The 14,114-nt window shown below is 47.1% G+C and overlaps 1 protein-coding gene across 3 annotated transcripts in view; it reads left to right on the forward strand.

Annotated features, from left to right (window-relative positions):
- Nucleotides 1-14,114, forward strand: part of SORL1 (sortilin related receptor 1) — a 226,472-nt gene that overhangs the window by 54,060 nt on the left and 158,298 nt on the right. For all 3 annotated transcript variants that reach the window (XM_006148800.3, XM_027771985.1, XM_027771986.1), the window contains exon 6: nucleotides 8,645-8,825. In XM_006148800.3, coding sequence (XP_006148862.1) covers nucleotides 8,645-8,825 — 181 coding nt within the window. The remainder of the gene's footprint in view (nucleotides 1-8,644; nucleotides 8,826-14,114) is intronic.

Here is a 14,114-nt window from a genome sequence, read left to right on the forward strand (position 1 = left end):
AGAGCGAGAAACAGAGATAGCACCCCTGACACGGTCCTCCCCCAGGTTCAGCCAGCCTAGGTGACAGGCACTTGCCCAGCCTGCACAGGGAGGTCCTGGGATGTGAACCAAGGACCTTTCCACGTGGGTGCAGCTGTGTAACTATTGCACCACCATCCAGCCCCTGTAGCATCTTTTCTGCAGTCCTAGTTCCTTCATGGGGGAAAGACCTGCCGTCTCCTGAAATGTGAAGCATGTGGTTCAGGAAATAACGTTCTCCAGACCTGGGCTGAAAGTGGAGCACACTCACTGAGGGGGAATGAGAGGGAAGGCTGTTGGTGAGAGGAGGGAAGAGCCTTTGCATTTTTCAGTCCATCGAGAAACCCAGGGGAATCTTGAAGCTCTTACATATACTAGCATTTCCAAAGACCTTCATTTCTAGAGCATCCTATCAGCAGTAGAGATTTTTCTCTGTATAAAAGGCATGCATTTGTTCATTCATATTTTTTTCAATATCTGCTAAATATAAAACTTGCTAGATACTTCGGGGCCTTAAGAACTTGAATAATTTATGGGTATCGTTATTAAGGAGATTATGGTTTAGGTGGGAAGAAAAGACATTTCATGTACAGAACACACACCATGAAATAAGCACGGGGGGCCAGCAGGTGGCATGGTGGCTGGGGCGCTGGACATTCCCACATGACTGAGCATGGTTCGAGTCCCAGACCTGGCGGCTTGCTTTTTCACTTTCCTTCTCCCTGGTCAAATGAAAATAAATGAATGAATAAATGAAAGTAAAGAAATAATTCTTTTCAAAAAAAAACAAAGAAGCAGCACAGAGGTAACAGACACAGCAGGGAAAACCAGAGGAGGGACCTATTTCTCCCAGATGGGAGAATCCTAGGCAGCGTCCCAGGAAGGCTGTCCTTGATCTCAGACCTGCAACACACGTAGATGTGGCGTGGAGGATGGGAATCCCAGACAGAGGAACGGGCTAGCCAGAGGTGCGGAGCTGGGCGGCCATGGTGCTTGAGTGAACGACGCTGTTTTACTTTGAGACAGTATGTTGGGGGAAGTTTGGAAAGGGAAGTCCATAACAGTGTCTGAGTGCTCGATAAAGGAATTTGGACTAAATTCTGAAGGTGGGGAACCATTGTAGGTTTTTGAGAAGAGGCGTGAAATGAGCAGGCTGCGCTGTGAGAAGTATGGTCGCCTCTTGTCATAGCTGCTTCTCCTCTTTCACTGCTACGGTGACACAGTGTATGACCTGGAGCATGTGAAGGTGTACATGCTCTGGCCACGTGTGGGATGGAGTTCCCGGAATGGGATTGCTGGATCCTGAGCTTGTCTAACTGCTTATCAGCCTATTCGCATGGATGACAAATAGATGTTGCAAACTTGTATCTCCCAAATTGTCCCTTGATCTTTATGGCCCAAGTCGGCTCCACCCACAGCCTTCCCCATTTCAAATTCTACTAAGTTGTCTGGAAGGTCATGATGCATTTTTCTGTTTTTCTATGCAAAAATGCATCATGACTTTCCTGAGAATCGAATAGTTGCTTGGGCCAAAAACTTTGGAGTCATCGACTCCACACTGGTTTTGTGCTTTACGTTCGACCTGCTGACTCACTTTCAATGTCTATCCAGAATCTAATGCTCAGGTCTTGCTGTACTCCAAGCTTCCACTGTCCCTTGTTAGTCTCCCAGCTGGGTCTTCTGCTCTCCTCTAATTAATTCAGAGTGCATGACTGATTCATCCTATGGATAACCAATCAGATCATGTCCTTTGCTCTGCTTTGACCTGTTTAATGCAGAGATCCCCAACCTCCAGGCCATGGATGAGTACCAGTCCTTATTAATACAATGTCATAATAATAAAAGTCAAATAATGTGCTTGAATCATCCCCAAACCATCCCCTACCCTGGTCTGTGAAAAAAATTGTCTTCCATGAAACCAGTCTCTGGTGCCAAAAGGTTGGAGACCACTGTGCTAATGCATTGTCACCTCTCTCAGATTAAATGCCAGGTATATTCTCATCACAGGGCACAGGGCCTTTGCACCTGCTGTTTAGAAGCTGCTCTTGGCCAGGATATGTTTATTACTTACCCTCTTAACTCTTTCAAGTTGTGCAAATAACACCTTCTAAATGAGGCCTCCTGAAGACCCTATTTTAAGTTGTAGCTACTCTTCTGTAATCCACAATCTGCTATATTTCCTTTTTTTGTTTTTTGGAGAGGTTTTTGCTATAGGGCGCATGCGCTCGCCAGACAGACAGAGAGAGACATAGAGACAGAAAGCGAGAAATCACCCCCCCAGCGGGGATGGTCATGCCGCAGTCCCTTCTCTTCCATTCTCCTCTTGGGATCTTGGGCACGAACGCACACGCGCCTGGCGTGAGTTTTAAGCCACCGGGTCTGGGATGCGAACTGTGGTTGACTCTGTGGGAGTCCAGTGACATAGCCATTACGCTAACTGCTGGTTCCCATGTTGTATTTCCTTTTGACAGAGCATTTTATCTCATTCCAGTATACCATTATTATGCCAATCATTTAAAGAATGAAAGTTCCCCCAAAGCGATGTCTTTTGTTAGTTTTATGCCTTGATGTATCCCCATGGACTGATTCCCTGACATGTTAACTTTGATAGAGATTGCAGATTTTCCATAGAAAGGGTGTCAAATTTGCACTCACCACGACAATATAGAAGAGTCTCTCTCTGCAGCCAATGTGTTAAGTGAAAAATAGTAACCTAATCTAGTTCGAATTTGCGTTTTTCTCATATGAATGAGTTTGACCATCTGTTATCTCTTTAAGGGTTGTCGACAGAAAAAATAACCAACTGGAAAATTAATAATTAATAATTAATGCGGTTTATTTCCAAGCCAACTGTGAGTGACCTAGGCCCGGAGAAGAGGCATACATGCCTTTTCTTGGGGTGATCATGTACAGGGGTTCCTTTTATTTGTTTTTGAGATTGACAGACAACATTTAGTGAAGAGATTTCCCATTGGTCTGGCCCAAAAAAGGCGGGACATGTAGAAGGGGGGGGCGCTTGTAGGTTATAGGTGGGTTCCGCAATTCCTAGGTTGGTGATTGGAAGGGAAGATCTGTGTCTTGGGAAGAGATTAGTTAAAGAAAGGCTTAATCTACATCTCAAGGAAAAGAGAAGTTCTGTGTCTTGGGAAGAGATAAGCACAAGAATATACTGTAATTGGTTGAAATATACATCTCAAAGATACTATGCCAGGGACAGGAGGTAGGAAGAATCCTGTTCATAGAAAATAAATGGTCATCTAATGTTTGTGGGCATGACTTCCCCAGCCTCTTTTGAAAAGATTTTGGAAAATAGGAAAAGCAGTCGACTTCTGTCCACAGTTTTATGCCCTGATATATATATCCCCATCGGCTGATTCCTTGACATCGTAACTCTCATAGAGATTGCCAGATTTTCCATAGAAAGGGTGTCAAATTTACACTCACTGCGACAATATAGAAGTGTCTCTCTCTCTGCGGCCAATGTGTTAAGTAAAAAATAGTAACCTAATCTAGTTCGAATTTGCTTTTTTCTCATATGAATGATTTTGACCATCTGTTATCTCTTTAAGGGTCGTGTTAAGTTTTTTTTTTTTTTTTTTTTTTTTTTTTGCGTGTGTGCGTGACATGCCTGTTCATGCCCTTTGCCTTTTTCCTACTTTTTAAAAGTGAGGATTTCTGTTATTGAATTGTAGGTGCTCTTTATATATGTGAGATTAGACCTTTAGTTGTGGCATGAGTTAGGCTGTATATGTGCTTTCTATGTATATTTTCCAGTTTGTCATTTGCTTTTGATCATTTGTCTTGACTTTCCATGTCATGGAATGTAATGGCCCAGTAAGATGGAGATCTGGTCTGTGCTTGTCTTAGCTCAGTGTATAAGGTGGAGACCTTGAGTGGATATTGCCACCTTAGTAATTGGGGATGGTGAAGATGGAGGAGGTGCAGGGAAGGACCTTACAGCCGAACACCCTCAGCTCGAGGAACTACCTTTCCATAGAGGGCAGCTCTTTTTGACCCTGTTATAGTCCTTGGGCAGAGATTGGACGGATCTTAGTGAAATAACCACATTCTCTTCTAAGGGCGACCTCTCCCCAGGGCGTACCATTGCCAAGTTCTCTTGCTTTATTTGCAATTTAAAGGGACAAATTGTTCTTTACTAGCAGGGTTAGTCAAGGAGGGAACACCATGAGTCAGTTTTCTATTGTACCTTCCGTCTTTGCGCAGACGAGCAGATGTTTCAGGTAAGAGGGCAACAGGACTGGCATCGCTTATTTCATATAGCTCCAAGTCTGAGGCGGGGTTTCTGGGCCACTTAGAGGATCTCCCCTAGGATTGTCCTTAATCACAGGCATTTGTTCAGCCATGCTTGGCAGCTCTGGAGTGGCAGGCTGAGGACAACCAGAGGTGTGTGTTGTTCAGAGCTGGAGATGGGCTAGACAGCTCCAGATAAGGCCTTTGGGAGAGGGGCTGGGGATGCCCTAGGGAGCGTTACTGAGGAGTTGGGAGTCAGGCAGGTGAGGAGGTCGGTGAATGCTGATGAGATACTGTGCTCAGAAACGGCAAGGTCCGAAATGTCCAAATGAGTGCAAAGAGGACAGATGAGCCAGTGAGCATAAGAAATGGGAAGGCAAGGCCTGCAGGTGGCGTGGTGGTTAAGGTGCTGGGTACCATGTGGCAGACTCTGCGGTTCAAGTCCCAGACCCGGCAGCGTGAAAAACATGCCAGACTCGTGTTGCCTATGTCGACAGAAAAAATAACCAACTGTGAAATTAATAATTAATAATTAATGCGGTGTAGTTCCAAGCCAAATGTGAGTGACCTAGGCCTGGAGAAGAGGCGTACATGCCTTTTCTTGGGGTGATCATGTACAGGGGTTCCTTTTATTTGTTTTTGAGATTGACAGACAACATTTAGTGAAGAGATTTTCCATTGGCCTGGCCCAAAAAGGCGGGACATGTTGTGGGGGGGCTGTAGGTTATAATTGGGTTCTACAATTCCTAGGTTGGTGATTGGAAGGGAAGATCTGTGTCTTGGGAAGAGATTAGTTAAAGAAAGGCTTAATCTACATCTCAAGGAAAAGAGAAGTTCTGTGTCTTGGGAAGAGATAAGCACAAGAATATACTGTAATTGGTTGAAATATACATCTCAAAGATACTATGCCAGGGACAGGAGGTAGGAAGAATCCTGTTAATAGAAAATAAATGGTCTGTTAATGTCTGTGGACATGACTTCCCCAGTTCCCCTTGAAAAGATTTTGGAAAATAGGAAAAGCAGTCAGACTTCTGTCCACACCTGTGTGCCCAAAATCCCAAGAGGAGAATGAAGGAGAAGGGATTGCCTGTGGCCATTCCCCCTGGTGTTGGAGGGAGGTGATTTCTTATTTTCCCTCTCTCTCTGTCTCTGTTTCTCTCTGGCAAGCGCTCGAACCCTGTGGCAAAAATCTAAAATAATAATAACAATGATAATAGATAAAAATAAAATTGAAAAAGTGGGAAGCTAGGTGATGGGAAATGTAAGAACTTGCAGGCGGTCCCCGTAAGGATCTGGAAGAGAGATGGGGACTGGAGTCACAGCCCTGCCACCCTCCAGGTGGTGGTGCTGCTTTTGGCTCAGAGGGAATAATAGAGGTGAGCTCAGTCTCAGAATGTCTCAAGACAGGTTCCTTCCTCTCTGCCTTTTAAAAATACCAAGCAGACTCGTGTTAATTTGCATATCCTCTAGGCTAGAGGAAGTACTTTAATCAGTAACTTCTAATTGTGGAAAGAAAGAGAACATGCTTCCACCCACCCACACCAACGCTCAGAGCCTCTGATAGTGAAGAATCTCTTCCTCCCACAGCAGCCCAAGGCCTCTGGTCTCTCCACTGCCCTCTGAGACTCCTGCTAGTAGGGCAAACATCAGGTCTTCCCCGCTGTACAAAGAAACTGTTTTCTTTTCTGTTTCTTTCTTTCTTCTTCTTCTTTTTTATTAAATTTTTTAGTTTTTTGCCATATGGTGTGTGTGCTTGCTGGAGAGAGAAAGACAGAGGGAAAGTGAGAACGCACCTCCTGGGGGGATGGGGGGAGGGAGGATGGCTATGCTGCAGGTCCTTTTCCTCCATTCTCCTCTTGGGATTTTGGGCATCTGTACGCATGCGTCTGGTGTGATTTTTCAAGCCAGTGAATCTGGGACTTGAACCATGGTTAACCATGTGGGAATCCAGTGCCTTAACCACCACGCCTGCTAGTTTTTTTTTTTTTTTTTTTTTTTTTTTTTTATACGGGGGGGGAAGACACAACAAGGGGGAGGGTTAGGTGAAAGGGGAAAGAGACCAAGGGATGTGCATGCACCTTTCAGTGAGGCCTGGCTGTGATCCAGCCACTTTCCTCCAGTCCCCATCCTGCTGGGACCTTGGACATGTGCATGCACCTGACATTGTGCAAGCCACTGGGACTTGCACCCTGGTTGGCCATGTGAGATCTGGCTTCCTCACTTAGCACTTAACCATGGTGCCCAGGGCCAGCCTCTTTTTTTATTTCTCACTTTCCCCTCTCCCTTCCCTTTGCCCCCCAGAACACGCTCGGGACAGTACATCTCTGAAGGAGTCTGACGCGGTCACTTCCTTATGTGGTGAGCCGTTGTGCATGTGGAACCGTGTAGAGGCTGATACAAAGCGAAGGCCTCTGCCTTCCCCAAGTGATCGCTGCATCCTCACCAGGGAGCTGCCTTCCTGACTGTCTCAGTTATCTTTCCATCCTCCGAGTGGTCCACGTGGCCATGGTGTTCTTGTCAGCGTTAGAAAACCTGCAGCAGGTCAGCTGTTCTTCCCCCAGCCAATGCGCTAGCGCAGGGGCTCCTTTTGGAGGGAGTTTGATATAGTCTTTCTTCTTAAATTATTTTTTAGGTTTTTGCCAAAGGGCATGTGCTCTCACGAGAGACAGAGAGAGGGAAAGTGAGAAATCACCTCCATTGGGGGGCCAGGATGGCCCCCACAAGCCCTTCTCCTCTGTTCTCCTCTCAGGATTCTGGGCATGAATGTATATGTGAAGATCACGCTGGTTCTGGGACTGGAACCATGGCTGGTCTTATGGAGTCAGTGCCTTAACCACCGTACCACTTTCTGGCCCCAACTGATGTGGTCATTCTACAGTTTTCAGGTTGGGTTAGTTTCTGTGATTACCGTCTGTGGTTCCAATGCTGCAAGGGTCACTTTAGCTAGGAGCCCTGTGGGATAGAAAGGAATGAAAGACGTGGTCTTGCAGGCACCATGGTCTCGCTGGGAAGTGGAGACACCGTGGGGAACAGTTTTGCATAGCGTGTAAGAAGCAGCGGGACTGATTCTGTAATACACCTAGCCACAACCATTTTAAACCTTTGTTTGGAGTCAAAGTGCACATAAAAGGCTTGCAGTTGGGACCAGGAGGTGGCATGGTGGTTAAGGCACCGGACTCCCATATGGCTGACCATGGTTCAAGTCCCAGACTCAGTGGCCCTAAAATAACACCGGGCGTGTGTGTGTGTGTGTGTGTGCCCAAAATCCCAAGAGGAGAGAAGAGGAGAGGGAATTATGGTGTGGTCATACCCCTGGGGGGTGATTTCTTACCTTCCTCTCTCTGTCTCTCTGTAGTGAGTGCACATGCCCTAAAGAAAACATCTTAAAAAAAAAAAAAAAGGAAAGAAAGAAAGAAAGAAAGAAAGAAAGAAAGAAAAAGAGGCCTAGAATTGGGGGAAGAGAAGAGATGGGAACTTGAACTCGACCTCAGAGGGGAATAGGATTAGGTGGTGAGCTCAGAGAGGAGGGCATTTCCACACAGCACTGTGATGTCCGCGAAGCCGAGGGGGATTGTACCCTCTGTCTGTGAAGGACGTTGAGATCAGGAGGTACAAGAAGGGGCTCTTGAAGGAGCCTCACGGGCATTGAGTGCTCTTGGTGTGGATCGGGACAGACAGGGACAGGGAAGGGTGCGTTGCCGAGGTCAAGCTCGCAGGTTCCTAACGTGGTTTCTTCTGCTGTTCTGGGGGCGGTGTGCGTTGGGGTACCGCATGTTCATTCTTCTCAGGCTCCCTCTCAAGGCTGGAAACTCGCCGACGGCCGCGGGCGGTCTGTTGCTTACTGACTCTGAGACGCTCCATCCACCTCGCTCTTCTCAAGCAGGGCCAGAGCTTGCCTAGGAGGCTTTAGAAATAGCAGCACCAGGAGCCGGGTGGTGGTGGGGTTGTAGAGAAGGATGCGCTTGAGGCTGACCCACATGGGAAGGTTGCGGGTTTGAGGCCAGAGACCCCGAGACCTCCTTGAGCCCTTGGACGCTGAGCCTGTGAGCTGTTGCTTGCTGAGCTGGGGGTGGGTCATGGCATCAGGGCCCTGTGGAGGTGCCGTCTCTCTGTCTCTTTCTCACTCATAGAAGAAATAAATAAAAGGAAAAGATTATGTTGGAAAAACAAGCAAAATCCCAACAGCAAGAGCATAACACCGTCAGTGGCCATTCCTCTGCCCCTGTCCTGAGCTAAGGAGACACCAGAGATTAAGGCACAAAGTACCACTTACAGGTCGTGCTGTGGTGGCCTTAAATCCTCCTTGACTGTCCGCATGACAAAGCCGCCATACCCCTGATGATTAACGTGGAAGTGACCACTGCTTTTCTTCCAGGGGGATTGATCCCTATGACAAGCCAAATACAATCTACATTGAACGGCACGAACCCTCGGGCTACTCCACGGTTTTCCGAAGTACGGACTTCTTCCAGTCCCGGGAAAACCAAGAAGTGATCCTTGAGGAAGTGAGAGACTTTCAGCTTCGGGACAAGTACATGTTTGCTACAAAGGCGGTGGTAAGTTCAATGCACTAAATAAACTGCATTTGGAGGGACGTCATGAGGTTTGTCATACCGTGATCGGACAAGTGAGTGCTCAAGCAAAGATGAGGTTAGACCCATGTTCTTGGAGTAGCTTGGCGGAAGGACATTGGGCTCTGATGAACGTTCCCAGAGATGGGACCAGCAGGTGGCACAGAGGTTAAGGAGCTAGATCCGACAGGGCTGCTCGCATAGTTTGAGGCTCAGACCTGGCGGCTTTAAAAACATGCCAGGCACGTGTGTGTGTGTGTGTGTGTGTGTGTGTGTGTGTGTGCCCCAAAACCCGAGAGGAGTACAGAGAAAGGATCTTGACGTGGCCACCCCTTGGGGGGGTGTTAATGTTTTATTCCCTGCTATCCTCACTCTCCACCTTCTCTCCATTGAACGCATATGCCCTATAGCAAAAAACTGTAAAAAAAAAAAAGAACAAAAAGATCATTCCCAAAGGGGCCTGGAGGTGCAGAGATTCTGGAGGAACACAGAAGCTTCAGCCAAGTATTCAGTGTCTCTAGGCTCTAGGAATTTGGTTGTTTCTTGGTAGCCAAGCATCCTTGACAAAGACATATTTATTGGAAATCCCAATGAAAAGAACACAGAAGGGAGGGGTGGGACTCAGTGGCTTTTTTTCCCCTTTTAATCCCACTGCCTGATTTCCTTTAACTGTAGGCTGATTTCTTTGAGATTTTTCAACACATGTTCATTTACATGGGTAATAGGATGTGTAGTCACTGGCTAGTGGGAGTTAATGCTCTAAGAAAAGCAGTAATTAAGCTTCCAGCTGTCAGTAAGTAGCTTAACTCTCAGCCTTTGGGAAAATCTTCCCCTCGGTTCGATGTGCTGGAGCCAGATGCTGACACAGAGGGCTTGCTCATTTGAAGCCAGAGTTGATTTTTTAACAGGACTTGCTTTGCAACTGGATGCAGTTCATTCTCTATCGCCCTTGTGGAAAGGAACAGACCGGCTGGGCCAAGAGCAGGCCACCCTCCCTAGGGGTACTGGCTTGCTGGCTTCATAGTGGCCGTTCCCATTCCCTCGCTGACTCAGGCTCTCTGGGGGCCTCTGGTGCCTGGGAGGTTGCTCTGCTTTCTGTCACTGCTAACCCTGGGGACTGTAGGGTTGCTGGAAAAATCATGACGTATTTTTTTCTACGTTTTTCTGTGCAAAAGTGCGCCTGACTCCTCTGACAACCCAATAAAAGCAGATGTAATATTTTCCTCCAGGTTCTCATTTATTTGTGTAACTGGTGATAGGCCAGGTAAAATAGGGCCGCCCTCTTGGTAGGGTTCCAGGGCAGAGAGAGGTATTCCCACCGGGGCAAGCAGGGAGTAGGTTGGAATGAGAAGTGATTTGGGTAGCTAAAAGGAATAGATGCTTCCTGTTAATGAACCTTGTAGGATGACTTTCTGTAGTTTTCTTTTTCTTTATTAGAGGAAGATTTTTGCTATAGGGTAAGTGCACTCACCAGAGAGACAGAGAGACAAAAAGCAAGAAATCACCCCCGAGGGAGATGGTTACCCCACGATCCCTTCTCTTCCATTCTCCTCTTGGGATCTTGGGCACATGTGCACATTCACCTGGCGTGTTTTAAGCCACCAAGTCCGGGACTCGAACCTCAGTTGCTGCTGTGGGAGTCCAGGAATGTAACCCTTATGCCATCTGCTGGTCCCTTTTTGTAGTTGATTTTATGTATCCTCTGAATGAGAAGGAGAGCAAGATACAGCACCCCTGAGGTCTGCATGCATGACCCAGCCCAGCATTAGCCAGCCCCGATCCTGGGCACGTGTGTGCTTCCAGGAGGTCTCTAGACAGGAACTGGTACCCTCTCCCACCTGGGTCAGCCTTACGGAGCATCACTTTATACTGTGGTGTCTGGTCCCACAAATTGTTTTTTTAAATTACTAACCTAGGAGGGACCAGCAGTTGGTGTAATGGCTATGTCACTGGACTCCCATGTAATTGACTGTGGTTCGAGTCCCGGACCTAGTGGCTTAAAACTCAGGCTGGGTGCGTGTGCGTGCGTGCCTAAGATCCCAAGAGGAGAATGGAGGAGAAGGAGAAGGGATTGCGGCGTGGCCATCCTCCCGGCGGCGGGGTGGGGGGTGATTTCTCACTGTCTGTCTTCTCTCTGTCTTTCTGGCGAGTGCTTGCGCCCTATAGTAAAAACCTCTCAACAACAACAACAACAACAAAAAGTACTAACCTAGGGGCCAGCAGATGGTGTAGTGGGTTCTGAACTCCCACAGGGTTCTGAGTCCCAGAGTCCTGGACCCGACAGCCTGAGAATCACACTGGGCGTGTGTGTGTGCGTGTATGCCTAAAATCCCAAAAGAAGATTGAAGGAGAAGGGATTGCAGTGTGGCCATCTCCCTGGAGGGGAGAGTGGCTTCTCACTTTCCCTCTCTCTTTCTGTCTGGTAAGCACACACACACCCTATGGCAAAAATCTTAAGTAAGTAAAAAGTAAGTAAGTCAGTAAGTAAGTAAGTCAGTAAGTAAGTCAGTAAGTAAGTAAGAATAACCCAAGGCAGCTTTTCTTCTATCAGGCTATTTGCATTGATCCACACATTGGACCACCGCCTTGCCTGTCTGCCTTTATCTCACATGTGTGTATGTGCATGCGTGCGTACACACACACACACACACACACACACACACACACCAGTGCAAGGACACAAGCACCCTTGAATTGCCGTGGGCAGAGATGGTGAGAGGGGAATTCTCAGGCCAGAAAGCAGGCCCAGGCATCGGTGCCTCGTGTGACCACGTTATATACTCCTCAGTTCCAGAATAGTCTAAAACCATGTCCTCCATTCTCCAGTGTTCACAGGGGCCTGGAGGTGATGTCCAGTTTTGGTTTCTCAGTTCTAGGACACAGCGACTGACCCCAGATCTGTCCTTCTTTTTGCTGAGTCAGGACTGAGGTGCATGGTCGCTGTGCATTCTCTTAACCCTCTTATTCCCAGAGCTCACACTCAAGAGTCCTAGTTCTGGGGCCGGCAGGTGGCACGGTGGTTAAGGCGCTGGACTCCCACATGGCTGACTGCGGTTCAAGTACCAGATCTGGAGGCTTGTTTTCTCACTTTTTCTTTCTTGCTGGTCAAATAAAAAGCAAAATAATAATAACAACAAATAAAATGAGTTAAATAAATAAGTTTTCAAGGAAAAAAAAGTCCAAGTTCCCTCCCAGTCAGAGATGTGTGTGCCTTCCTCTCTGGCTGCATCTGTTCCCCTCCCTGCCGACTTACAGAGCGTCCAAGGTGCGTTTTCTATCGTTCCTGCCCAGTGGTCAGATTGGGGTGACGTCTGTTCCAGTCATCGCTGACCTGGTGGCCAGTGTCTGTGCTGTGCTCCTACTTGGTGGTCGTGCTGTGCAGTTGGATGGAAGCCATCTGTGCCCACCTCCTTTAGAAAGCCTAGGCCAGTGGATGTGCAGGGAGTCTGTAACGGCAGTAAATTACTGGCGCTTTGTAGTCAACTCTCTTCTTTCCAGACAGCGTCTTTACTTATATGCTGTTGTTAGCAAAACTGTGGCTCCGTGTTGACTTCTCTCTTCCGTATGTGGATGGGCCACCAGATGCCAGGGTCAGTGGTGCTAGCCGGAGGTTCCAGGGGAGATGGGCAAGGCCACACAGAATCGGAAAATGCCCTGTTAACATCTTTAACTGGACTGATAGACAGTGTATTCATGCTGGGCAAATTCGTTTCACAAGCTGTAATGATGCACAGTGATTAAATGTCCAATAAATGAATAAATAATGGGGCTGGCAGGTGGCATGGTGGTTAAGGTGCTGGATTCTCAGATGGCTGATCCTGGTTTGAATCCCAGACCTGACAGCTTGCTTTCTCTCTTTCCCACTCTCTCTGGTCAAATTAAAATAATAATAATAATGAATGAGATAAATAAATAATTTTAAAAATGTATAATACATTATGGAAAAATATATAAACGAGCATTTTGGAAACGCTGATTAAAACCCTTTAGCATGGGCGCACTTTTTGACCTGGAAATTGTACTTACGGCAAAGAATAAATAAAAGAATGATTTCGGATTGTGCTGTGAGGTGCACCCATAGCTAAGTCACACAGGGCCGATGTCATAGCTATAGATTGCAGGGGCCAAATGCACTTTGCCCGTGCATCCCATTGGGTGCCTGCAAATAAGCAGGTCTGGGAAACTGTCCCGAGGCCTTCCACGCAGACGCTCCAGTCATACTCGGATGCACGGTCAAGGGAACGTTCCTTGCAGGACAGACTGGTGAGGGAGAAAGCATGGCTGCAGTGGTTGATAAAACGGGTATTTTCTTCCTGTGTATCACATTAGACTCTGAAACCCCAGGGTTAAACCACATTGGCCTTGGCCAGTCAACCCTCCCAGTAGGAGTGTTGGAGCCTCTGAATGTAACTATTTGGGGTCTGCCTCGCTCCAAGGCTTCCTGCGCTTAGGAAATCCTGACTGGCTTTCGTGTTAAATGGATTCAAATCAAATTTGGAAAATCCAGGAACCAAATTTTTTATTTTTTTTTTAAGTATTAGTTATTTTGGGGCCAGCAGGTGGTGTGGTGGTTAGGGTGCTGGACTCCCATATGACCGGCTACAATTTGAGTCCTGGACCTGGTGGCTTGTTTTCTCACTTTTCTTCTCTCTCTCTCTACTCTCTGTGTCTCTCTCTCTGGTGAGAGCATGTGTCCTGTAACAAATCGACAATAAGCAGATAAATAAATAATTATTTAAAAAAGAATAACTTATTCTAATTTAAAAAAATCATTATCTTTATTTTTCAGTTTGACCAGAGAAAGACAGAGAGAAGGAAAAATGAGAAAGCAAGCCACCAGGTCTGGGACTTGAACTGTGGTCAGCTATGTGAGAGTCGAGTGTTCAATCACCACATTACCTGCTGGCCCCTCCAGGAACCAATTTTAAAAGCTCAGAATGCTGGTTTGGGGTGACTAACTCTTTTGTCCTTCTAGCACCATGATGGTTTCAATTCTTTTTTTTTTTTTTAATTTTATTTATTTTATTTTTTTGGGGGGAGAGATTTTCACTGTAGGGTGCGTGCGCTCGCCAGACAGACAGAGACATAGAGACAGAAAGCGAGAAATCACCCCCCAGGGGGGATGATCATGCCGCAATCCCTTCTCCTCCATTCTCCTCTCGGGATCTTGGGCATGCATGCACACGCGCCCGGCGTGAGTTTTAAGCCACCGGGTCTGGGACACGAACCGCGGTCGACTACATGGGAGTCCAGCGACATAGCCATTACGCTAAC

Source organism: Tupaia chinensis, unplaced genomic scaffold (assembly GCF_000334495.1).
Source record: "Tupaia chinensis unplaced genomic scaffold, TupChi_1.0 Scaffold000247_1, whole genome shotgun sequence".
NCBI lineage: Eukaryota > Metazoa > Chordata > Mammalia > Scandentia > Tupaiidae > Tupaia > Tupaia belangeri.